This window comes from Plodia interpunctella, chromosome 1, assembly GCF_027563975.2.
Source record: "Plodia interpunctella isolate USDA-ARS_2022_Savannah chromosome 1, ilPloInte3.2, whole genome shotgun sequence".
In the NCBI taxonomy this organism is placed as follows: Eukaryota; Metazoa; Arthropoda; class Insecta; order Lepidoptera; family Pyralidae; genus Plodia; species Plodia interpunctella.
In genome coordinates, this window is record NC_071294.1 from 10,335,751 (window position 1) to 10,363,233 (window position 27,483).

At 33.7% G+C, this 27,483-nt stretch overlaps 1 protein-coding gene across 4 annotated transcripts in view; it reads right to left on the reverse strand.

Moving 5' to 3' along the window:
- chinmo (Chronologically inappropriate morphogenesis) overlaps positions 1 to 27,483 on the reverse strand; it is a 79,642-nt gene that overhangs the window by 27,148 nt on the left and 25,011 nt on the right. For 2 of the 4 annotated variants that reach the window (XM_053743860.1, XM_053743867.2), the window contains exon 2: positions 5,747 to 5,892. In XM_053743860.1, coding sequence (XP_053599835.1) covers positions 5,747 to 5,867 — 121 coding nt within the window. In that variant the 5' untranslated portion in view covers positions 5,868 to 5,892. Of the gene's footprint in view, positions 1 to 5,746; positions 5,893 to 8,081; positions 8,218 to 25,874; positions 26,009 to 27,483 lie in introns of those variants that run through there. The other 2 variants (XM_053743851.2, XM_053743840.1) reach the window with 2 other exon arrangements.

Sequence of the window (27,483 nt, forward strand, 5' to 3'; positions counted from 1 at the left end):
GAACATAATTATCCGAAATTGGACGCGGCAAAATGTCTACAGTCTGAAGTTAGTGCAGTCGTTTAGATTACGGTAGTGTACGTGACAGCAGTAAATTAACGGGCGAATTTGAATAGAAATACCTACACAAAGGCGTGTGTTAACTATGCAACTTTTGGGTTTTCCACAGGCGTTGGTAGAAGCCTGCGTTCACTGCAGTATTTGCTACGCTAGGATCGACGAATATTACGTTGTTAATTGGATGTGTTGCCAAAAAATCGTTTCACTATCGATAATTGACTTTGAAAATCGAATAGAACATCGATATTGCTAACGATAGCATCAGTAACCCAAAACGCGGCAATACTATCGATGGTGGCGATACTATCGCTCGTATCGATACTGCCGCTGGTATCGATTCTGTCGATAGAGCTGTTTCGCGTAAATAACAAAAATAACATCAAGTATTGATATATTCTGATCTTCAGCTTCAACTATCGATTGTTTATTAAAAAGATCTTATCCTTGGTTATAAACGTAGTTCATAAATAGCTTTGGTGACTGCTTTCCCTCATGTGTCGTTACCAAAATTGTAAATAATAAATTTATTAAACAACTTTTCCCCTCGCTACTTAAAAGTTGGAAGTCTGAAAAGTTCTTACACGTGCTTCGATTACGAGCTTATGCTACATTGGACTTTCTGTATATAACATAAAGTTCAATTTAGCTTGACGTCATACACTGGCTCGTAGCAACCTTGGCCAGACTTAAGAGAGTCAAAGATTAACATTTCCAACTGAGATTTAGGATTTCATAGACCCCATTTCACATTAAAGGGCCTAATATGGGAAAGTAAGAATATTCGTAATGTGAATGTTCTCACACGATCCCTGAAAATGCGTGTGGTTTCCGCCCTAGAATAGAAACACTATATCCGTACGGATGTCGTACGATCGCCTCATAGTATATCCGCGGACAGGCTACGAAAGCATTCTCAAAGATGTTGGAGGCAAACTTAAAAATTTAAATTCCCTTGAAGATAAAAACCGGAAATACGCGAATGAGAAAAATACCACATTAGGAAAATTTCAGTAACAAGCAAAAGAGTTTATTATATATGAATATTATGTGCTACGTATGAAAGTATATAACTGATTTCTGTTTAATGAAAACATCGTGAAGCAAAAAATGATTAATTTATTGGATATATATAATCTATAATTATACAGTAGGTTTTCAGAACTTTGCAATTCCGCATTTTAGTCACAGATAAGCCATCTATATGAAAACAAGCTTATCGCCAAATAAACATATTTTCGCGTATTTTAAGATAAAAAATAAAAATGCACTCGTCATTTGTTTTTTAAAGTTAAAATCATTATCAGTTGCCTTGAAAATTTTCTCGTAAACTTTTGTTATTTTCCTATTTCGTGTTTTATCAGATAAAAATGCATAATAACGAAGCACTGGCAGCTGAGGACAGAACCTAGGAAATTAATTATATTGATAGCAGGGGTTTAATAGTAAGGCAGTGGGTTCGATTTCCGATTAATACCAGAATTTTTATTTTCATTGATTTTGTATATTTAATTGGAATCAGTGCAATAAATTGCTCTAATTTGAAGTACTTAAATATTAACGTCATGAATTATAAAGCATATAAACTAATCTATATTCTACTTAATGAGTAGCTATTCTTAGACCACAATTCACGCTCCAGGAAGAAAAGGTATTACATAGGTGAATAGGTACCTAATAATGTTATTCTTTGACCTGTGTTCCTACATCATAATCATCTTATTTGTTATTGAACGTGAATTCAGCGAGCCATCGTCGACCCATTGTAATCCCTAATCAATTTCAAACCTTATAACAATTACATAAGTCTCAAATTCGCACTGGCGTTACAATGCACGACATGATATTAAGAATTTTATAAGAGATATATACGGTACCAGAAATGTAGTGCCAAATTTATCGCAAGTCAACGAACTCTTTATCAATTTAGCAAGATTTCAAGGCCACTGTGTGCATATTGGCGACTATAGTATAGGCGGTGATAAGTCGTGATATTGTAATTTATATAATGTGTTACAAGACCTAACTGCGTCATATTTTTATAGCCTCTTTTGCCACCAAATGACGCGGAAGTTAATGAAAAAAAGCAAGAATATTATGTGAAAACTCGCCTCATTGGTTTCAACGTTAGGTCTTTCGTAGAACATGATACCTATCTATAACACCCATTTGTTTTCAAGTACTTAACGAAAACACTTTCTACATTTTTTCGGTAAGTCTAGACTCTTTTAGGCGTCAAATTGCTAAATTGAATACACATGACTTGCTTTGGCAGCAGAAGGTGTTAATCATACTCGTATTTGAAGCACTCTTCAATCTATCTTCTCTGAAAAGTGATCCTTTATGACTTAGGTATTTCATGATAGGCAGATTATAATTTCAAAAGTTGTTGTAATTTTATGAGTTAATGTATATTATTTAAGTGAGTGCACAGTCGGTAAAACATGTAGGCTTCTTCCTTCAACACCAATTTGTCACTCATATCTTTTGAAAATAAATATTTTTTTTTTACAGTTTCAAAATTGGTTCCAAATCGTCGTTATCATCAGAGAAGCCTGATAGCTGACAGATGACCCACGTAGTGGCGTGATTTAAATTGTTCGGCGTAGTATTATCTTAGTTCCTCAATGCTTAAAAAGTACATTAAACTGTTGGTATCGACTGCGTATTGACGTCAATGATATTTTGTATCCAATGCCTAAAGAAACGTCAAATTTCAAACTATATGGCGATTGGAATTGTGAAACTTCGATTCTTTCAAAACTTGATACCACTGTAGAAATAATTACTAAGATGAATCAATTGAATATTATGGTGATTCTGATAAGATTAACTCCTAATCTCATTGATGTTTCAATAGTAGTAACAAAACAATTTACAATATAACGATTGAAACACGACATAACTTTATTAGAATTGACGCCCAAGAAGAAAGCATAGAAGATTTCATAGCATGCTGTGGCTCTATAAACACTGCCATTAGTCCAATGTCCATTATGAAAACCAAGGCTTTAGTAACTAGCAATCTACTTCGATCGATCAATACAGTTCGGGTCTCGTAAATTATTTAGTTGCAGGGAGGTCGCGGAAGACATTCGAATTAAAGTGATTGGGTACAAATTGTGAAATGGAAATAGAAAACGGGAATGGTGGTGTGGTATGTGCGGCTTGGGGAGGTTTAGACTTTGTTTTCAATGGAATTGAAAACTAATCTAGTGTGTTTGAAATCGTAATTTTATTTATGAGCAAATTTATTAGAAAAAACCATTTTCCACTTCAGAAAAAAAAACTCCACACCAATTCAGCTAAAAAAATAGTATATTTTTTAAAAATCGAGAGGAAGCTATCAATTTAATTTTTCTCTGACGCACGAATTAAAATTGATTTTATGAATTTGTCGATTGACCGTTAAGTAAAAAAGTTGTTTATTCAAAACTTAAATTGTACTATTAATATAACTTGATTACTATTTTTATTATTTAATATATCATTTATATTATTTAATATACAGTTTCCGTGATAATTTCGGAAAATTATCTCTAGTGTTCCTACACTCCCATCCTAATTTAAACTTATATTAGTCAGCTACGAAAGAATTTTATATATAATATTGATTGATCTATTGATATATATAAATAAATTAGCGCTGATAAAGAAATTGCGACAAGATTAGTATTTTTATTAGTAGTAGTATATAAGATAAGACAAAATAGAACTAAACTGAAACAGAACAGGAGTTTGCTGAAACTAGCTCCTCAGTAATGGGAGCGTATCAATGTTTGGTATGCAGAGATGGATCACCACCGTTCATCTTCTACACAAATTAATCTACTTAGGAAATACTGAAATTATTGGCAAAACTGATGTAACTTTGTTTCTATTATTAGTAACTAATGGCCCGTCCTGACCACGCTTTATTTATTAAAAATTAAAATATTTAAAGTACAAATTAATTACTCAATATTTTTTTCTTTTGAAACGATTTGTGTATTGTTATTTCGAAGTATAGAGTTGTACGGAAATGAATTTGGAAATTTAAACTAGTGTTTGCATTACAATAAAATTATGACAAATTTATTAAAATGAGCACTAATCTATTTTTTTCTACAATAAATATTAATTATGAATATTCAAACTTTATGAAGGCCTTTATTCATGGTTGTCAATTAACAAGGGATATTTCAACTTTGTATTAGCACTAGCTCCACAATGTTTGCTCTGACCTCGACAACGGTTTACATCTATTCCAACTTTTTCATGTAATATGGATTTTTAAAAAATCGATAGATTTAGAGTTTATTGGGATTTAATATTTTTTTGTTTCCTAAATTCATATTTATTTATTTGTTTACAAGTACTTCTAGCATAGTTATTATTATATACTGCAAAGTCAGACTTTTTTCACCATTTCGCGAAATTTCATCAATTTAAAATAAACAAATGTAAATGATTATAGTAGAAATAAATATTTCTAACCAGGCGTTGATATATATATATATATATATATATATATATATATATATATATATATATATATATATATATATATGAAATATTCAATCAAAAGACTAATTAAATTTATACAACCCATGCATGGGTAATTTAACATAACTTATCTACAAGTATATAATCTGTAACATTATCTTTAAAAAGATACGGAATCACATTAACATGCATATAAAATTAATTAACAAATACAGCATTCCAATAACGGTAGCTATTTCGTTTTTAAAAATAAATCAAATGAAAGACGCAACAATGGTTATAAAAAACACATTATAAATTGATGCTATCGATGAAGAAAATTATTAAACTGTCGCCAAGGCCATGTTCTGGTTTAAAATGATGTCGTTTGTATTGTGCTAGGAGTATCAGTAATGTATGTACATTACTGATACTCCTAGCACAATACAAAAATAATTAGAGAGTAATAACAAAGTCCACGAATCAAGAGAATTCAGTCATGATCTCAAATAGATACTGATTTGTTATCAAAATTAAATTTTAGGAAAAATAATGGTATCGCTAAAACCTTAAAGATTAGGTTCAAAAAAGTTACGACCAGAAACTACTCTTCTGTATATTTCTATTCCATTTTTTATAATAGTAATGTTAAATGAATTATTTGGGTGAGGCGCATGGCGCCGGCGGCGATGTTACACGATACTAGATAATGATATATAACTGTATATAGAAGTACTGTACAAAGATATCATATCGTATTTCTGATATAATTCATTATTGACAGCAAGCTTGTATGATTCAACCAGTGACATAAGTTTTACAGCTCCAAAATATTTGTCCATGAATGTTTAGGGATCATAACGAAAAGTTTTGCTATGGAGTGTTGGACTGGTTGCATACCATGCCATGCTTACAATAATGTATAGTCATCGAAACTGAAATCATGTGTTAAATTCAGCCGAGCTAGGCAGTTGGGGATGGTTATGTAATTAGATGGAGAAGGCGACATGCACCTTAAACACAGCCTAACTTTTTGTGACCATTATGCAAAAAATAAAGAACGAATGAATCTTCTAATATAAGAACTCGTATGGGATTTGGTTGTTGGGGTTCACCGTGATGTAGGAATTGGTACGTTAGAGACTGTTACCGAGAATCAGCTATATCCAATCCACACCTTGGTAAGTTATTGATCGTAAATAAATATAAGGATATAAGGACTCACCTTCGCAGTACAGCGTTACGTCTGCTAGGCTCTCAGAGTTCCAGAGGTTCGCGAAGGACGTCGCCAGGTTGGAGCCGAAGCTGTTCCATTTCAGGCAGTACTGCTGCTGTTGGGAGTCCATGCCCGGGCCGCCTCGAATACCTGCCCTGTAACAACAGATACTATGGTCAGATGTTTTGTTTTTTCTTAAACAACTCTCAACCTATATAAAGATATACAAGCGTAGATTTACTTTACACAACGAATAGAACATTCGATTGATGACAATTCATTCTATATTTTAAAGTAACTTTTACGTTGCTTGCAATAAAAAGTAATATTAGTCGCTTTCTTCCAAGAACATATATCCGTACCAAGAATTATAAAATTCCGTTGCTGTTTTGACGCGACCAATAATAACACTATCACATTTAATTAAGGTTTTTTATGACATAATCAGTCCTAAACACAAATTTAATGTTTAGGACTGATTATGGAAGTATGAATTTAAAGAAATTCGGTTAGTGAAGGATATCAATTCAGCAGCAGTATAAATAATGATTGAATACAAAAATTGCATAACACAAATACATTTTTTATACGTTTCCCGAATGAATTTTCCATCGACTATATTTTTGTGTCGTGATTTATCTATTACTCATCTCCTTACTCGTACTATAGTGCCGTGACAAAGTAACACACAATTGATCTCTTATTTTTAATTCAAACTACCTAAAATTCATAGTTTCTTTAATTTCATACATTACCCGCACAAATTTGAAGGTACTTTAAACTAGTGACGCAAATAATTTCCGTTGCAGGTGGCGTTTCCCACTACTACGACGACCGTGAGAACATACGGACTGCTCGCTATTACCAATTCATGTTTTGGTACTGTTCCTAGCACAAAGTACATAATATCAGAGATATATATATACACATAGATCCTTTCTCAAATAACTTTGACTCCTTACTAAATTTTTTTCGGCCACGCGAACTAAGTCGCGGGCATCAGCTAGTTTTTAATATGTGATAAATAAAAACAATTATCACTTTTCTCCAGTTCTTTTTTTTTTTTTGAGAACAAACATCATTTTCTAGACAATTCAAAATTGAAACAATTTTTTTAAATTGTTTTAATTTTTAATGTTTATTAATTGTTAAAACATTTTTTTTTATTGTTTTCATTATGAATCATAAATAGAAACTAGAAATTAAGCACAAAAAGTACTGAATTTCTATATTTTTTACTTATGAGTCAATGACACTGAAAAAAAATACCTATAGCTTAGAACTAAATAGATAAAAAATTGTAACAATAAAAAAGGAAACACGTGCATCGCGTGTTGTATCTATGTGTACAAAGATTACAGTAAAATTGCTTCATTGAAAAAGAGATTTTTCTCGTGTCGTAAAGAAGCAATTATGATGGCTCATAATACCAGCATTAGGGTGTGACTGTGGTAGAAGACTCGTTAGCGAGGGACACCAGTGGAACGATTTGATGACAAATCTGTGAAATGTTGTGATTTTTTCACAATAAATAATGAATAAATGAATACCATGGTAGAGATGGGAAGATGATCAAAGACAGTATACACTGAACAGTTATAAATAAAAGGAAATAATATTCTGTGAACATAACACTTAAATTTTAATTTAAATGACAACACTCAAAGGACCACGTTAAATGCACGCTAGCAGTGTAAATTAACAATGTGTGTGTAATGGTCCAAATCATATTCAGAAACGCAGACAAATATCAATGAAAATTATATGCAAATCAATTTAATCGCGTTGAGATTTAAAAACTTTATTTAGATAAGTTGGTCATTATACCAAAGGTGACTATGAAATAGCTAAATCATGTTCTCTGTTAAGTGAAAAATGCGTAAATGCTCGATGTAAATAAAGTGAATCTCCTTTTTCGATAAAATTTAAAATGTAAGTAAACGGGTTACTGCCCCTGTTGATGCATTCGGGAGAAGTTTGGTAAGATTGACTAAAACCTAATAAATAATTAAAGTGCAGTAAATAATGTATCTGGGTTTTATGAATGTTATCGCATATGAAGTCATCTTGAAATCGTAAACAAAAGCCGGTGATATCGCGGTGAACCTTATTAACTAAGGAATAGAGTACTTTTTATCAAAATGTAAAACTACGGAGCAATTCATTTAAAAATCCAGGCAAGTATGAGTTCAACTCGTGTAAGAAGTTTTCGTAGTATCAATTCAGAGATACATATATTTATTACTACTTTGATAATGATTATGGATTGATGGACGATTTTATACCTGATGCAACATATACTTATATACGAATCTACAAATGAATTTAAAACTAAAATAATTACTTCTTTCGTTGAACCAACTTCATTTTCATAACACGAACTTCAAAAGTCTTCAATAGTGAAAGTCTTGGCACCCAATACGCATCAACTGAATAAAAAGCAGTCACGTCCAAATGCAGGCTGCACCGAGTCGATACTCTATCGATTCGGGCCTGCTCCGTTACTAACTGTACTTATTTGCATGCTTGCACGTACCAGACCACTATAACGAGAGCTCTTATCACTCTATTGTATCTAACGCGTTCTTCTTGGTTTTTGGGCGCGAGAGAAGGGGGGAGTAGGCCTAGATAAGGTGGTCGGAGTGGAATTTCGGCTGCGGCCTGGTTCCGCCTGCAGCGCACGCGTACTGCTGCGTGTAGCTGGGGGGGAGGGGGGCTTGCATCGAGTTGCGCAAACGGTCACTCTGCAACGGAGGTACAACTGGTACTAGAGATGGGAAAGTGGCATTAGGCGGTGAGTACCAAAGTGTGTGAAACTTGATGCAGCCGCGGCTCTTTGTTTAGGTTCATTATGATGACTGAGGTCGGCGAATATATTTTTGTTTGTGTGATTGATGATATTGCAGGATAACAACGTGAAGGAGTAATAAATTGATTATTAGATGCCGTGACCTACTTGCATTTTGAATAACTCAAACCAAAGTGTTGACAAAGAAATTTTAATCAATGTAAAAGTAAAAGTCAGAACTAACATACATTAGATAAAAATTGTTTTGGTTAGTTACGTAGACCTCATAATACCTCATGACAAGGACGGAACTCTTTGTTCTGTGTTTACCACAGATAAAGTCCTAGCGAGATTAATGATTAATTTCATCGCAAAAACGCAGATAATTTTTACCATAATGTCGAGACATTCAGTTTACAATCGTATTAAAGTGAAATATATATTAATACACAGGAATATTACATAATATTAAATACATTTGCCGGGTTGCTTTCAAATAACAAGAATAACCTTAAATTCCTCTTCATCATAAGGATCATACGCGATGAAAATAACCTTATATACTTCTTACTTGATTACTATTTACTAGATTTTTACATATTATGTTTAATTTAAAAAAATACATTATAAACTAATAGTGAATTTAATCCAGATAAATATATTATTAAAGATAATCTCACCAAAACATTAACCCTCCCAAGTTTCTCATCAAGAAATTCATGGCAACATTGTTCGAATCACGACATCTATCACCGTGGACAAGCTGATAGCATATTATAAGTAACGGGGCCCAACAAAGACTGCACGGTCGTCGGTTTATTGCAGCACGTTCCCACGTCACCTCCCAACCTGTTTGTCCCTCTCGAGGCACTCTAGTAGATGGTATACAATCATCCATGAACACAATAGATTTATATATCTGATCTATAGGGTGATAGATCGGTTAATAAACGCATCTGATGTTTTTTATAGAAAAGTCTAGAACTGTATACATATCTATTTGAAATCCGCAGAGAAATACGATTCCAGATATATTTAGTACTTCTATTTCGAAAAAAATATTGAGATGTATCTTGTTTTCTTGGTATCTATAATATAATACCTCTATGATTTGATAATGTGAGATGATGAGATCTAAAAACAAATTAAGAACTAACCTTCGTGGAAACCTGAAACCTAAACCAATCTTAGTGGAAACCTGTGATTGCAGTTTGTTATAATACTGGCGGCTTATTGCAGCTTTGCAAGGATTGTGCTTCTAAAACCTCTCAGGAAATCTTTTGAATAAATAGTGAAGAAGCAGTTATAACTTTGAAATACGTAGCGTGAATTTAATAAACATCAAATCTTAATACATCAAAAAATATTGGTAGAAATGAATAGTGACTTTTATGTTTCTTTTTATATATTTCTTAAAGTATTTGTTTATGCAACATTTTGGGTCTAAGAATTGATAATCTACACTAATTTAACCAATATTCTGTTAATTAATTTACTGATAAAAACAATATCATAGTGTAAGCATTAGAATATGCTACTCATGCACACTAAAAATAGACTTAAAAGGTGTTAAAATGCTGTATTTGCATAATTAATAGAAAATAAGGAGCCTATTTGAATAATTCATTAGGACGTACCTATTTAAATAAAAAAGAAAAAGTGTAAACGAAATGGCTTACAACTGGAATGTCAAACCGCACGCACAGTTTTTTGGGTCAGATCGTGACTACAATGCTTCCGTTAGCGCACTCTATGTTCTAAAAATGCATTTTGTAGCTCTTTGTCTCGTGACGACTTAGAATTTGAAATACAACACAGAGAATCTAGGTTTTGATCGTTTTTGATAACTGTCATATTTAGGACATTGTTCTCAGCCTGAGGGCCAGTACTTTATGGTGTTTTATTGTAAGTATTATATGTAACATATTGACAAAGATTATGTAGGTAAACTGTGTGAATTACTAAGTAATGGAAATATTTACAATAAAACGTATCAGTATTTACATGGGATAAAAATATGTATTGGAAATGCTAAGAAAGATTCGAATCTGAAGTTTGGCTGCGGGTTCGAATTCTTTTTTAAAGTGAAAACTTTGGCGGCGTTGTACACTTTTTGTGATGGTCCCACGTGACTTGATCAAAAATTCGTAAGACGTCAAAAATGCACAACGTTAATATTCAAATTTTCACTTCTGCCAGCACTCCCGGAGTATAACCTTTTTTTTAATATGTGTATTTTTATATATATTAGATCATGATCATATTAGATCATTTTAGATATATTAGATCATGTTATACCAGTAGGTACCTATTACATTGTTATTTTCATCGATAGTAATAAGGAGAATTCTTGCGCTTTCAGCTTATCCGAGCTAACTACTTAGATAAACAGGCAACGTGTTAGTGCATTTAAAAAGGTGTGTACAGTCACACTTTCCCAAACGAGGCACACGCCAGATAATGTCTTAAAAATTTATTTGAAGTGATAACTATCGTGCTTTTAGAGCGTTCTGCAATTTGTATATCATGGCCACATGGCCATGTCATCATCATAACATTATGATGATGACATGAGATGATTTTGATGATGATGATGATAAATTGATCACCTTCAAGGCGATCGTTATTTCATAAAAAAAATTAAAATATAGCCTTCACAAATCAAACTTGATGCCGCTTTATAAATTTGCAATATACTTAATTAAAAAAATATATTCCTGAAATTCCCACGAGGGTAAACTTACGAACATAGCTTAGTTGTCAGACCAAACGAGCCGGCGCGAGTTGCGTTGCGCAAGAGTTGACGAAACACACGCACTCTCGTCTTTTCTAAATTCACATTTCCTCACATTTCGTGAATGCAGCCGGCCGTTGCATAACAATGCATCCAATTATCTAATTTGTGAATGGATACGAGAGGGGACAATGCTTGTGAAAATAGTATCGTGTAGGCTTTTGCAATATGTAAAGGATTATTTATTTATTTCCAAAGTCGTATACTCATAATATGACACTGGATAATTATACATGGAGTATTTGTACACTTATTTTTCTTGTAGTGCCTCTCCATTACTGGAGGTTGGCCATCAGTTCCGTAAACTTCTCCCTGTCCATCACCAGGCGAAACAGATGTTCCACTCTGGTGATTTGTACCCAATTTCTGCTAATTTCTAAAGATATATTATCCAGCAGAACCGAGAGAAGAAAGACGAAGTAGAAGCATAGTTATAGTTTCCATAAAACTTACATTTATATAACGCTCATTTAACGGAGTAAATTGTGGGATCTCGTAAAAGAAAAACAACAGGTACAAGGACAAAAAAAAAACTTATTTTATAATAATTAGAACAAAAGTTTATGGAACAAAACAAGTTATAAATTACGAGGTATTAAGTTAAAAGGTGACCGAAGTTTATACAAGGGAATCAACTTACACCCTCCTTTGTTTGAAGTGGTTTAAAAATACGAATACGAATAGATATTCAGCATAAATATTGCATATACACAATATATAATAAATATTACACAATAAGAGTGCCAGCAACAATGCAAACCAAACTTTCTATTGCATCGTTTTTCGTCACAACGGGTCGCGGTACCTCAAAAATAGAAAGCAAGACTTGCGTTGCAATGCGTACGCGCATCGTTGCGTTTGCGCTTCGATTCGTACACGAAAATTATCTTGTTGTCCAACATTCTTGAATTAAGAGGTATTTTTGAAGTAGCTCGAGTTGAGATTTAATATTAAGTAAATTAATGTTAGAAAGGAAATTATTTTATTTCCCATTATATAAAATTGATGGATGTCGAATTTTTTATAATGCTTGCAAATTAGACTACATAATATTTTCTTCAAAAAAGGGGTCAATTGTTCATAGTGTCCCTTAGAATATTCCTTCAACAAAATGGCATTCCTAAAATTGTCCCATCCCCAAAATGTCCTTTTATAAAAAACTCCCTTTTTAACCGAGGGACATTTTAGGGAAAGGAAATTATGGACCTCAACACACCGCAACGACCCATAAGTATCTAATTCACTGAGTACTTTGTTTATGACACAGGTACATACTTAAAATGATCATAAACAAAGAGAGCCTTAAATTAGTAAGTGCGTCAAACAGTGCGTGCAGCCTTTCACTGCAGCTGGAAAGCGTTTTGTTCCACCACAGATAATAAATGCTTGCGTTTGACATTATACCTTTGCTTGCCATAAAGCTATGTTACAGAGCATAGTAATAGAGATTTTAATACATTCTCCATCATCCGAGCGTTTTTCCAGTCCACCTTGTGCGACCTGGTAATCGTTCGAGTTCTCCTACCGAGTTTACGTTTACCTTGGATTTTCCCTTGAATGATGAGTTGAAGAATTCGGCATCTAGTCATACATTCATCTCGAATAATGTCATATGATCTTATTTTCTCTTCAGCTGTTTTAAATTTGGTTTGGTTTTATTGTTCTTTTTTTTTGAGAGTGTTTTGTTATGTTATAAATAGAACTGGTAGTCCCAGATGTTATTTGTGTTATTGTAAAGGATACCTACCTACTCATATTTTCCCATATATCAATCTACCTTCCTCGTAAGTATGACTTAGTGTACCTATTTTTGTCATTCTCAAAACAGTAATATATTTTATTCAGTACCATAATTACGTAGTATCGTTATACGATTACGAAACATAGGACAGAGGCAATTTTCTACAGCTATTAATGTAGTCAATAAATTCGGTCGTAAAAAAGAACCTCGCGGGTAAACTAGTTATCTGATACTAATTATTTTATTGATCATGGATGACAACTTTCGTATTGCGTAATTAGTGCAACGAGATAAAATATGTATTTCAATCTTAATACTTTCAAAACAATTTTAGGGGACACTGGGCAACTAAGATTTGCGGGTGAGTAATAACCGGAAAAACGCTCAGATAAGAGAGATTTTCAAAACATAGGTTATAATATAGCAATGCATTTAGAAAGATACGATTGTAATGACAAAGGAATGCCTCAGGATATGACATGCAATATTAGTTATAAGAAATATAAATAATCAGCTTTGTATAGCGTGTTTCTGTAAACGAAAAGATTTTCTCGGAACCAAGTTTTCAAACTGGAAAAATCTTGAAGTCTGTAAGTATTGATCTCTGGATATTTGTGACAAAAGGCAATGTTAACTATGTTACTATGCCTGCTTTATACATCATGGTGTTGCAACACCACGTTAAATCTACTCAGGCATAGTACAATGAGAAGGAAACACATATATAATACATACGATAATATTGCAAATATATATAATTTATGTGTGTGTATGAATACGTGATATGTGCCCAGTCTGATATTATGTGTGAACTGCGATATGAAGATCATGTTATATGAGCATTTAGTTCCGTGATAATATGAATAAACTTAGATTTCATGGTAGTGCAACAAAAAATACTGCTCAGAATACAAATATTTATTTATTTATTTTACCGTTGTAAGTGTAATTATTTTTTTGTTTGGATTACGTTATGGCCATTAAAATATAACATTATTACTATAAAAGGTACTACTTGTGCTATAATAAACACAATAATTTTAATTTTAAATAAAGAATTTCGTTTCTTGGTTTTTACAATATTTGCAAACAACAGCCAGCATTAATAATATATATATATATTTTAAACATAGCCAGTAAAAGTAAAAAGAGAAAATTAAATATCAAAATTCAAATATTTGAATTCAGTTCTGTGTAATTCTAACCAGCCAGCATTTGAACAATGGCGGACTCTAAACGCGAGTTCCGCGTAGGGCGATCAAAAATAATGCAAAACGCAAGGGACGTCGTCTTTTGTTCGCACAAAATAATCCTTGACCCAAATAGAACTCGTACTATACCAGTTTTTATCTCACTGTCTCACACAGGTTAAATTTCTCATTGACACTGTGGGACAGTGCGACGAACATGTCCAAACGTTGTGCTTTACTCAATTATAGCTTAATTTTATTCAAATGCAAGTGACGATTGTAGGGTTTTTTACACTAATTCTTTAAATTCATACATTCATTTCTTATTTAGAATCAACGTAATAATAATAAGTGACGTTAACATTTATTTCGACGTTGTGATAACAAAACTTGTATCTTTCATACATTTGCAACATAAAGCAATTTCAATGTCTATTCTATTTCCATATAGTCAACAGCTGATGGTAAAAAACGTAATTAAAATATTTGTTTCTATATTTGTAGTAAATTTGTAGAAAATCAAATGCATTACAAAAAATGTTTTAAGTCTAAAATTGCGAATGTTAACATTATCGTAGCACTTTCGTAGACGGGTTACGTATATACTGAGATGTCCTAGAAATGTCCTTGGATGCGCTACATTAATGTTACAATCGTAGCGCGTAGAAGAGCTACGAATCGATAAGCTTTTGTTGACAGAGCTACGAATTTTATTTCTTTTTCAAAACCAATTTTTTTAAACTAAATTTTGGTATATATATCGGGAAAAGTTATATTCAGCTTTAAAAATCAATCTTGTCAGTTTCATTTTTAAGTCTTCCTTTTTTCACATTTTTTATGTTTACCCATTACGACAAATTATAGATAACATTTTTTATTTTTTCATTACACATTAAAATTTAATATTGTCTTATCAATTTATTAAAAAAAAAAACAATTTGAGCTCCGTTTGTCATCTTGCACAGTCGCATCGTCATGGCCTTGGTTACGTAAGCGTCGCGCCTCGTAGGCCCTAGGGGGCGTCCTTGGTGTCCCCCCCTCCCCCCACTCCCCTGATCAAGACCTAGACAGAGGCCGTGAAGAATGAAAAATATTTTTCAAATTGGAACGAGACTCTTCAGTATCTTTTGTAAATATTATCGTCTGTAATTTTTCTCTTTTAGTTTTAACTCAAGACGTTCCATTGTTTGTGAACCTTATCATAAAGGCACAAGGTTCAATATCTGACGGTAACTACTGTATTACAAATCGTCGAACACGTTATTCGCTAATAACGTGTTATAAAATATTTAATAGTATAGTTTTAATTTTTTACCGCATAGGTACAAATGTGCTATTATTCCCTGCAAATTTGACAATCAAATGTGGCATTATGTGTATTTTCAACTTTATTCATATTTATCATAACACCCGTATTGTATTTGTGTACTGTTGTGTTCAAAAGTACTGGAAACTGATTATATGCAAATGAACAAGCATTGAAACTTTCAAAATCAAGGTGATTGTATATGTTTTGACTAGTCCTTAATGAATTCTTGGATTTGCACAAACATACTCGTAATGCCGTCATGTAAGAGGTCGAGGCGCAAACTTGCAAGGCTAGGTGTTGAACAATTAACTAAAATGACATACCGCTAAATATTGTAGGTTCGACGTGGGAGGATGTTTGTTACTATATCACACAAAATCTGCTGGAGGAATTTTGATGAAATTTTCAAGATTAAAATATGGGAGCTCGTTGAAGACAAAAAGGATACATACAAAATATAACCTGGATTAGCACAAATGATTACACTCCAAACCAAACAAGCACAAAATTAGAACTTTTGAAAAATAAATTAATTCTAATCTGAATTAATAAATAATTTATATATGTATGTGTTGCTCTAAAGTTACATATGTTGTTAGATAACTCTATTCTAATAGTACGTCTCAGTATATTTGGAATTAAAATGTTATCTTCCGTATTACCTATCTGTGGCACCGCGCTTCTTGACTTTATCTGAGTTTAGACCGAAGGTTTCACTGTCAGATAATATCTCGTAAAGTCCACTTGTTGTACATTGTTTAATGTGCAATAAAGTTTAAATTAAAATTGATACAACGTTTTCAATCAATTTTGTACACATTAATGTAAATATCTGATAATAAAATTGCAAGCTAATGTTTTTGGTATTGTAGATTTTGTTGCTACAGCATGTCGTTGTTTCTGTGCATAATCGAACATCACCAATGCGCCCGCGCGGGCCCTACAAAAAGTGAGGTTATCTCGCACAGATATCACGTGCCAAATACGCAAGTGTCTTAGTAGATAAATCGTACTTGCAGTGCACGACTTCTTTATTCAAACTTTATGTATGCCTATATGAATATGAATATATAACTATATGAATGCCTTTATGTATAAAAATCATGACTATTCCTCTTTCGCAGCGAAATTTACGCGGACGAAGCCGCGGGCGAAAGCTAGTTAATGATAGTTTTAGAACTGCTTCAATGATCATGATTGAAATACTATGATTAAAACGGTATTGTTGATTGCCCGCCAATTTAAACGATGAACATGGCAACGTCGGATCATGAGAACAAGTATTGCTTTTATGTGAAACATCGTAATTATAGTTTTATGTATAAATTTACATTCTCAGCTTTTGTAGACTTTCGTTGATATATAATAAGGAAAGTTATGCATTATTTGATATAATAACCAGTAGTTGCAGAGATTAAACACGCCATAATATCACGCCTCTAATCTCTGTGGGATCGATAAAAGATCCATATACATTATACATATATTCCTATGAACTATAATATTCATCTACAATCTCAATAAAGTATTTCCCAATTCCATTCTTGCCTATTTCCCAATGTAGGGACCTTCACAAGAAAAAGACACAATAGTTGTAATAATGCAACAGATAAAAAAAAATCAACCTTTTCATAAACGTGGAAGTAACAAGTAAGGATCAAAGTTCTCGTAATTTTTCCAAAATCGTTTGAAATGTTCATTATGCCAATGCATTAGGAATGTTTAAAATGAACGTCATATGTGCCGTGCACAATTATATCTAATTACGTATTCATTTGCGTATATGAGTATTACCACAAGAACAAGTAATAAAATTTAAAATATTAAATGGTACACTAGCATCAGCTGTTTCCACCTTTTCTGCGTTTGGTGCGATTGCGGATGATCCATCCTTAAACATAACTGACCTTTAAATGTTTCCACCAATAGAAATGTATAGATTAATAAATCTGTTACGAACTGTTTGTTATCAAACTAGCATATTAATATTCCTATGATCTGTTTCTGGGCGAATGAGTAGCGTTCGTTGATTTGGGTTTATGTCCATTGGACTCGCGACACACTTCTTTATCCCGTTTCGACTTAGAAATACTTGTTGTGTCATCAGGTTGACATGGGATATTAATATGGATAAATTATTTAACTACACACTTTATTATGATCTTCAACATAGGCTTATTGCAGGAAATGTACTGTATACAAATTTTAGGACTCGCAACTAATACAAAGGCCGGGGTAAAACAGTAGTTGGAAACTGATTTCGAATGTTACAAAATAGCCAAACAAAACAAGATTGAAAAAAAAATAAGAATTGCGGAAAAAAGACGTATGCAATAGCCAAGATAAGGATAGAAAAAAACCATCATTAATTACTAAATGTAACTACATATTAATGTTGGAGATAACATCGAAGCGGAACAGCTGGATAAAACTAAGAAACATGTGATAACAATGCGAATCATTGAGAGCGGCCTACATATTAAAGTAATATCTGTAGAATGAAAAGATGTAAATGAGTTTTAGTCACGTCGTAATATGCAGAGAGCAAGCACTGTGAGTTGACAGAGGCGCTAATAGGACGAACGCACGGGGCCGCCTGACAGTTTCTATGCAAATGTTAATTCGTTGCGAGACCAGTTTTCGGCCAACCCAGCGGTTCCGGGCCTACTCTTGCGCACTATCTATACAAGTCCATAAATTACTGCTCTAACCATTATACTAGAGATTCTGCCATCTCGCAAAACTGGATTGGACATCTACGATAGCGCGATCCAACGCCGGTACATTCGCAAAATATTCCATGTGAATCATCAACGATAGGTCGGGCTGAAAACTGATTAACTTCTTGAAACATTGCAAAAAAATGTGATGCAATGTAGCTGAACAAAAAATTGTAGATACGGCTGTCTCATTATCAAGTTCAATAGCCTCAAAGCGACAGCACGTGTATGCAAAAGTTTGAGAGTAAACTGAATGGCGCAAAAATGTCCCCTCTCGGAAACATTTTAAGGTGCCAGTTAGCGCGGCCGTGCGCGCACTTAAAATTTATCGTATACTGAAAGCTATCAAAACAAATTTATCAATGACATTGTATCACAAAACTATATTCTGCAATTTTTCAGATTGACTCCCAAATGAGGTCACGCGCTACGCATGTTTCCCTAGCGACTTCCTAGTTTCGGAAACTTAAACTAGATAAAGCAACAATACTTTCCTCGAATCCATATCGATATTTCCAGTGTCCATTTATTAGAAAACCATTAGTGCTCCAGTGAGCGATGCACAACTGTCATAGTTTGTATCACTGAGAATGTTCACTGTTCACTTGAGGTTCACTCGGTTAGTTTAGCATTAGCACGGTAAGTAGCTGTGGCGTGTTCACTTCCGCATATTGCAGCGCGCGCGCCGCTGTCCGTCGCGTATGGTCGCTCCAAGCTGACGGGAGCCCCGCAAATGCGACCGCCGAAAACTCTTCGCACCGCTCGAATGCAGAAAATTCGGACGCGTCGAGTGGGGGACGCTCTACGACTATCCGAAACTTGCGGCGCGTACGTGCAGTGCTTCGCTATGAAAAAATCCAAGGTTAACGCGCGCTGCCAAAAAAAGACGCACGCAAAATGAAAAAAGACGGCTAGAGCGCGCTCCTTGCGGGCCCTCGTGATGCAGTGTCAGCTCGCGATGCTAGACCGCATAAGTTTCCTAGTAATCAACGACTTCCCGTATACCATTTTGGTACAGGTTGTTGACATTACTGACTAATTGACTCAGTAATGCCTAACACATGAAAAGCCATTATGTCTGACCTTGGTCTTGAAACGTCTGTGGTACCATCGAGAATCGAGACACGTCGACTTTTAGGTTGAAAAAGTAATCAGCTATTCATAACATAACGCGGCTTTTTCTTATCTGTGAGCGACTGAAGACTTTATAACCAATTATACTATACCTAACCTAAATTTTCATTTAATGTTGACCTAGTATTAGTAAATTGGCATTCCACCAAATCCAGTACCTACCACATAAATTTCATTAAGTGAAAACAGATTTTTAATTAATGAAGTAAATTTTTTATTTCATCAACCTAACGCAAATTTTAATTGAGGTTAGAAGTTGAAATTTTCGAGTCGACAAACTTACAATTCAGTACATAAAGTTCAAATTCAAGATTAATCGATATTGATTTATAGTTAATTAATTCTTAATTAAGCTGATAGATGGCACACCTGAAGCGTTCGTTCATAGATCACTGTCTCCCTTTGTGCAGCACATAAACCTTCGCTTCGTAAATTATATATACAACCCTATAAAGATCAATGTAGCTTGATGTTGAATGTACAAGAAAATTAAACTTTATCTCCCAGCCTAGGACATGATGTAAATGTTGCTGTTTACAACGATCTATAGATTTTGTCCAAAAGTGATTAAAATTTAACCAAATTTTAAGCTAACATTTTTTTCTTAGCATGAAAAATAGCATGTATTTTTGTACGTGAAACATTTGTTCAGTTTAGCTTGTTAATTTATATATTCCAACACCATATTGGTTTGAATATTGTCATAACTGGTTTGAAAGATAAATACCGACATTGATGTAGGGAAAAATAAAACTTAGCAATTTATTTTAAATTCTAAAATTAAGGACACATTGCTAAATATTTTTAGCCTGTTGCTACATATTTTTGTTTTTAGCCTGTTGCTACACATTGCTAAATATTTTTAGGTTGCTGTGTCCCACTGCTGGGTAAAGGACTCCCCTTCCCTTTTAATAAATCTCTGTCGAGAACAGCCTATTGCTACCCATATTATTAAATCAAATTTAAAAAAAATATTTCTCTGGCTAAACTCAGTGTTTAAAATTAAAGTCCCTGACCTGAAAAGGAAATTTTTGGAAAATTCGTCCCTAGATACCATCAAATATTTATATTATAATTAAAAATATTTAAGAATCTACATGCAAATATTTTGATAATAGACATAAACGCTTTATCAGTCATTATAAATTTGCAACAGATAAATTATTATATGCATTTAAAATAAATAACTACACTCGGAAAGTGCGCGAAAAAGCAAATTAAATATTTAAATACGCAATGGCAACCAAATTGTAGCATTTAATGCGCAAAGTTTCGTAGCAGGTCGTAGCATCTACGTAGCAAACAAATATTACACATTAATCTAGACTGAAACCCAGGCAGACGCGGCGTAGTTACAGACAAATACCGCAACAAGCCATTATCAATCTTAAGATCAACGCGTTAGAATGTAATTTGTATTACCAGCTTCATCTCGTAGCAGAATTTATTCTACTAATATTGTACATCTGTAATTAAAATCATTCAGATTTTGGAAAGATTTGGGAGACATTTTTGCACAGTACTGGGACAGATGATGCTCATTTCAATAAATAGTCAGGTACAATAAATGGCCTGTTAAGGATATTTTTTTATCCTGAAACTCCAACGTGGGTGTCGTTCCAGAGGTGTAACTGAAAAGCAGTTCAAGTATTTCCTACTTTTGATCAAAGCCCAATATGAGCGATCACTATAATTTATTTTATTTTTCCATGTAACCAAGACGACAATGTTTCATACTTATTCTTATTGTACTTATTGACATTTAAAATAGGTACCAGAGTTGACTTAGTAGCTACTTTACAATTTTCAAATTGGAAAAAAGAATTCTAGTTCAACTAGTTGAACTTCGAAACTAATTTGGTCATAGATTAAATTATATTAGATGCAAATTGAGTCTAAATGGCCTTGCAACTGGCCATTGCCCATTCAAGGAAGTAGGCGAATTCCGTGTAAAAAACCACTACACACCATCCTTGTCTAACAAGTTCTAAAAGAGTTTAAAGAGACAAAGATGGCGAATGGATAAATCTGTTTGATTTTATCATATGACCTTATTTTATCATCCTTGCATATGTATTTTTGTATGTTATGGTGATAACGTGAAAGCCAAGGTACTTTATGGAATTATTTCTTATTTTTTTTAAGTACAAGCTTTTATTTTACTTGCAATGTAACTAGGTCACTGTCGAGACATTTCGTGGCCATTCAGTGGAACCTTGCGACGCAATTTTGAAGCAGAGGGCGAAGTGCTGGTCTGCATGTCACTTCTCACCATCGAATCGATTCGAAGTGAGACGCAGCGAACCAATCACATTGCAGTGGTTATCTTTGCGTCACAACAGCGCAACTGAGAAGTGAATTGCAAACCCGCACTAACCCCTCCGATATCTTCAACCGATTGAGCTAAAATGTACACATATTTAGTTTGGATGACAATAAATAATAATGATAAGCATGACCTGATGGTTCACCCAGGAACGGCGCCAGACTTGGGAACTCCTCAATAGAATGAATGAATTTACTGCACGCACATGATTCTTTGTCACACATTGACAATAAGATCTCTCTGATAACAATAAAAGCTTGTGACAAAAATGACATTTTTGTAAAAAAAAACTTCATTCAGTTCTCAAATCATGCGTTATCAAAATATTTTCGGTACTCCTATATAGAACAATACCGTATTCAATACAAACGCTTTTCTTATCAAGTCAGCAAGGCCACGTGAATTATGATAACGAGTCACATTCGGAATTAGAATACAGGATGTCTAAATTATGTAAAAAATATATTACTTCTTATTAGGTGGGTTACACCGTCAACTTCGACGTGCGCAGAAAAACGCAAAGTACGCTATTTTGTCCAAACGTCATTAGCGCGCCGGATAAAATCAAAGTCAAATTTGACGGTGCAACTCACCCTAATTCGAGGCATAAAATTAAGGGGTTCTTAGTATTGTTAATTATGGTTTTACCCCATTATTCATAAAAAGTTAAAGCATACTGGAAGCTAAAATATGTCTTATCACTATCGTACTTTACAATATTTGACATTGACAGAACGAGACAAAACATTACTTTAGCTTGAAGTATGTTTTAACTTTTTAATGAATAACAGAGATTACTTTTTGTACACTTTGAGGTTATTATATTTCATGGGGAAATATAAATAATATAAAAAAGCCAAAGTTATTATATATTTCAAGATATGTAAGTTTTCTTCAGACAACAGACAAACCAGTAAAAAAAAACTACAAACTCGATGATTAATATGAACAAGTTGATAAAATCAATGTAATTGAAATAATTTATTTTGACTAAGCGAATGAAAACTAAGAAACTAATGGTACACAAAAAATTGAGTGACAACAACCGATAAGTATCAGATTAAGTAACAGATACCTTACCACAGATATTGACCGTTCACATAACAAAAGCTTGGAAGGTAAACACGTATTCAGCAGCATAAATAATACAAGGTTAGATAAGTGATAATAGGATACGTCTCATATTATACTAGAGGCTAATATTAAGGATTCAATGGAAACATTAAATTAAGGAATGCAAAGGGTATTAGAAATTATATGGAGGCCTAACCAGAACGCCCCATAAAATCTTTCCGGAACAATCACGTCTCTTTTCCGTTTGGTCTATTTTGAATATTTGGTCTACTTTCTCAATAGAAAATTTTGGGTATTTATTGAGAAACTAGACCTTCACAAAAAACTACTGGAATTGACAACTACTGCTGAGAAAAAATGCAGGAAGAAACCCATTTTTAAAATATGAGTGAAGCAATATTATGGAGGATACTCATTCCGCAGATAAAAATAATGTTCAAAATAAATGAATAAATACAGAAATCACTGTGAAATATATGCACAGTAAAGTCTCAGGATCAATGGTCGAGGTAATTGTAAATGAATATTGTAATTACAAACGAATACTGCTACAAGTGGCAATGAAATCCTAACAAGTATTAGAACAGAAATGAAAAACATGTTTGTAATTTTTGTTAATTTGACTTTGTAGTCTTAAGATTTCGATGAAACGTAATAGTGAATTAAATTTAGGATAAGAAAATTTCAAATTAAAATGGAAACTGTTCAAAGGCAAACGGTAAATGATACTGACGAAGGCAAAACTAAGACTAGATAAGGAATTAACTACCATATTATTGCTAAGACAAGAAGTAATTGCAATAGGAACTTAGACCAGCATTGGTGAAACCATATTCAAAAAACACATAACACATAACAGAATGTAAATTAGGTGCCGATGAAACAAAAGTTTATTTCAAATTTGTTTTTTCAGACTTATTATATGAACTGATCAATCAGTCTTAGCCATTTGATTAATTAATTCATTGAACGATTTAATTAAATGAGTCTATAAACTATCTGCGTATTAATGTTCTTTAAACATTGAAGTTTTTGAATGGCCTACCTTTGGAAGAGCACTAATCCTTTAAGCTATGTTAGCTTAAAGGATTTTGAATGAATACTTATATAATAAATTTACAAGACATAGCTTGTTGCTGTTCTACAAAATTGATCGATTTCTAAATACAATTATTTTTATTCATGTTGTTTCTTAACAGTCACGAAGTCACAATTGCTCTGCAAAAATCTCGTTGGCTGCATTAAGACTAGATGCATAGCTAGAAAACGCATGAATTCTCATGCAAACATTGTGGGTTACATAATTACCAACACATGTACACATAATACTACACCTGAAAGTTAGTTAATGCTTTAATATATAACTGTTTTTTATTCTGAAATAAAATAAAATTACACGATATCTAATTCATCTGATACTTAATATTCTACTGAAAAGGTGGACTCTAAATGTAGTGAAAAACAGAATTTTGTGGGTGGATCTGATGAATCTACCTAATTAAAAAGAGACATGGTATCTTGCGCAAAGACCCACTCTACTCAACCCTGGATATATACATACTCAAACGTCCAATTACTCATTCGAAATACGCGTATCAAAACAAAAAAAATCAATGACTGTCCACATATCTAAATGCATACAAAAAGCACCCTATAAAGAAGAGAGTTAATTAAAAAGGGATTTTTGGTCATCCTGTGAACGCGGAGGGCTCATAAAATCCTTGCAGGGCTATCTTATCTCTGTGTGCGTCGCACGCACACGCGCTGTGCAGCGAGCCTTATCATTAGATGTGTGTGATAAATATTTGATATTATGCATTCTTGTTTTTTTCACAAACTAGGTTTTTATAATTATATAAAGACATTTAGTCAACATCTATATCTCATGTGAGCGAATTCCCTGTTCCTTTATTAGCTGTAAAACCTCAGAGCTTTGCAGCTAAACCATATACCTAATCATAAACATCAATTACTTCAATGACTCCATCTGAAGCTGCCATCAAAAGAGCCTTAGATCAGATGTTTGGGCACTTGGGGCAAACAACCATATGAGCCATTGTTTGTGGGGAGAAACCATAATCGCATATGTAATGGGTATTAAGGTTTATCGACAGTGACGAGCCAGAGTCGTGTTGTTTATTTATTTCTAAATACAATATAAAAAGTACAACAGCAGGACCCAAAGGTTGTCTGCAAATATATTGCTCCATTAACACAACAACCGAATTATGTGACCGACTGTACCTATTGGAAACTGCTGTTATACAATTTGCCTTGAAAACTGAAACCGTACTGGGTCTGAGTTTCGCGCATGCGTACTTACAAGTAGGTTATGTGAAGCTACTAATATTTTTTTTAATTTCCCCTTTTTTTTAAATCGCAATATCGACAGCATTTAGGTCAAAGCACATTTCTGTGTTATCATTTTATTAAACAAAATGCATATAGGTATGCATAACAATCAAAAATATTACGAAAACAAAATTATATTTCGATCATTTATTAACAATCTATTTATATGCAAAAATACTGTTTACTTAGATGGCATGTATGACGCATTATTATATGTATTGTCAATCCATTGTTTAAACACACATAGGTAAAACACGTATTTTGTACGTTTATTATACACATGACACAACATATACTTAAACCAAAGTAAAAAAAGTTTAACTTATGATTAACACTACGAAACCATTCGATTCAAACTTGCAATCAAAACAGTGTTTCCAGTCGAGTTGTTGCTCAAAATATTAAAACAAACAAAGACGGTGTAGAAATGCTGACCAGAATGTGCATGGACAGGTGACCTGATCCCCACGCATAAGAAGCAAACTATGTTCAAAACACAATTGAAAATAAAAACTGCACGATTAACTTAAATTATAAGGAATAACAAATCAACGAACAAAGTACTTACAAAATAAAAATAAACAACCAACAAGTACAACAACAAATTGTCAGAAATCATAATCCACTGAAGCTTAAAACTGAAATGCATAAAGGACACCAAGAACCAACAAGCAAGAACAATCAACATATGACACCAAAATGCACTTACAGAGAGAAATGCCGTCAAGCTGCCATCGGCTCCTTGAGGAGTTGGGATCGGCAGGCACGGGCTCTCGGGACTATACGCACTGGCTGTACCACAGACGCGAGACCTCGAGGAAGTAACTCCGAGGGAACTGTCAACTGTACGGAACCGGGCGGCGGAGCCGGCAGCCCATGGCGCCTGCGCCGCGCGCCCGTTAACAGCCGCTCCGAACCACCCACCCCACACGCACCCTTTAAATCGAACGTCATATCCCACCACCCACGGGCCCCTGTAATTTCTGAAAGCGCTGACTACCTCGCGACCCTAAAAAATGCATTGCGTAACGGTTTTATAAATTCCAGCCTGTTTGTCCAATCAATTATCTACCTGCGATGGAAGACAATGACTGTAATCAAACGTAATTTTAAGGTTTCTGTATTGAAGCGTACTTTTAATTTTTTTTTTACAAATCGCCGTCATTGTTTCAGCTTCAACTGAGTTGCTCCTCCGTTTTGATAACTTACGCTTTGTTTTTCAATAGATTTTCTTGGGATTTATTAAGCTTATTCTAGATTTTATTTCGCTGCTATGTTGTATTAAAACTGTAGACTAGATGAATTGAAATTTTCACCTTGGTATTAATTTGACTTACTTCAAAAATCATGTTCTGCTATAGAATAAAACCAGTCTGATGAAATATTAAAGATCCTTCGACCTTGACATTTTGGTCAAAAAGAGATACAATTAATAAACTAATGATGGTATATTTTAAAAAAACTGTCGTTGAATAAGTAGACAAGTAAGACAGATAACCGGAGTAGACAAGCTGTACATATATGCCAAATTATTCTCTGAAGGAAAGGCCGGAGGAAATAAGAAGACTTTGGACATTTACGTCATCTCAACTCAACTCATGACTTGGTCGCTCTGGCTCTGAAAGTACACTTCGAAAGATGATATGACGAAATATCGATTACCATCCCTAATATAGTAATTGATTCAGTAATAATTACCCCTAGACTCTAGAGCCCTATAAAATCACGAAGTTAACTTTAGGGCAGAGGGACTTCCTTTTGTGGAAAAAAAAAACTGGTGGTTATCGCCTGATGATGATCTTTCAGCAGAATAGAAACCTCCTTTATGTCTAATCGACCATCACAGTCCAGTTCTAGTCAACCACAATTCTCAAAACGCACACGACTAGTTTAACCTTTTTGTATTTTTTTTTCGGTTAGGCCAGTTCGAGCATAACTTACCAAGCAGTTACCTAATTCTTATTTTAAAAACAGTCAACCAAAGTCACGTTGAGAATGGGAATCACGTCCCCATTTCGAGAGTTCCTACGTCACTATTAGACGTAGGAATCGAGGTCACCATGGCTGACCAAAAAATAATGCAGCTGTGAGCTTCTGAAATAGAAGCCCGCGCGATAAATAGGTCAAACTATGCGTCTGCGATCGATTCGATACATTTTTCTATGTGTGTCACGTACTTGAATTATTTATTAATTTGTTAAAGATTATTGCACTTAATATATACAATACATTAGCCAATAGTTAACTTAAAGCTAAAAATTTGCCTGCCAATTTATCTTTGAGATATAGATAGATATCTGTCAATTCGAAATGGAGAT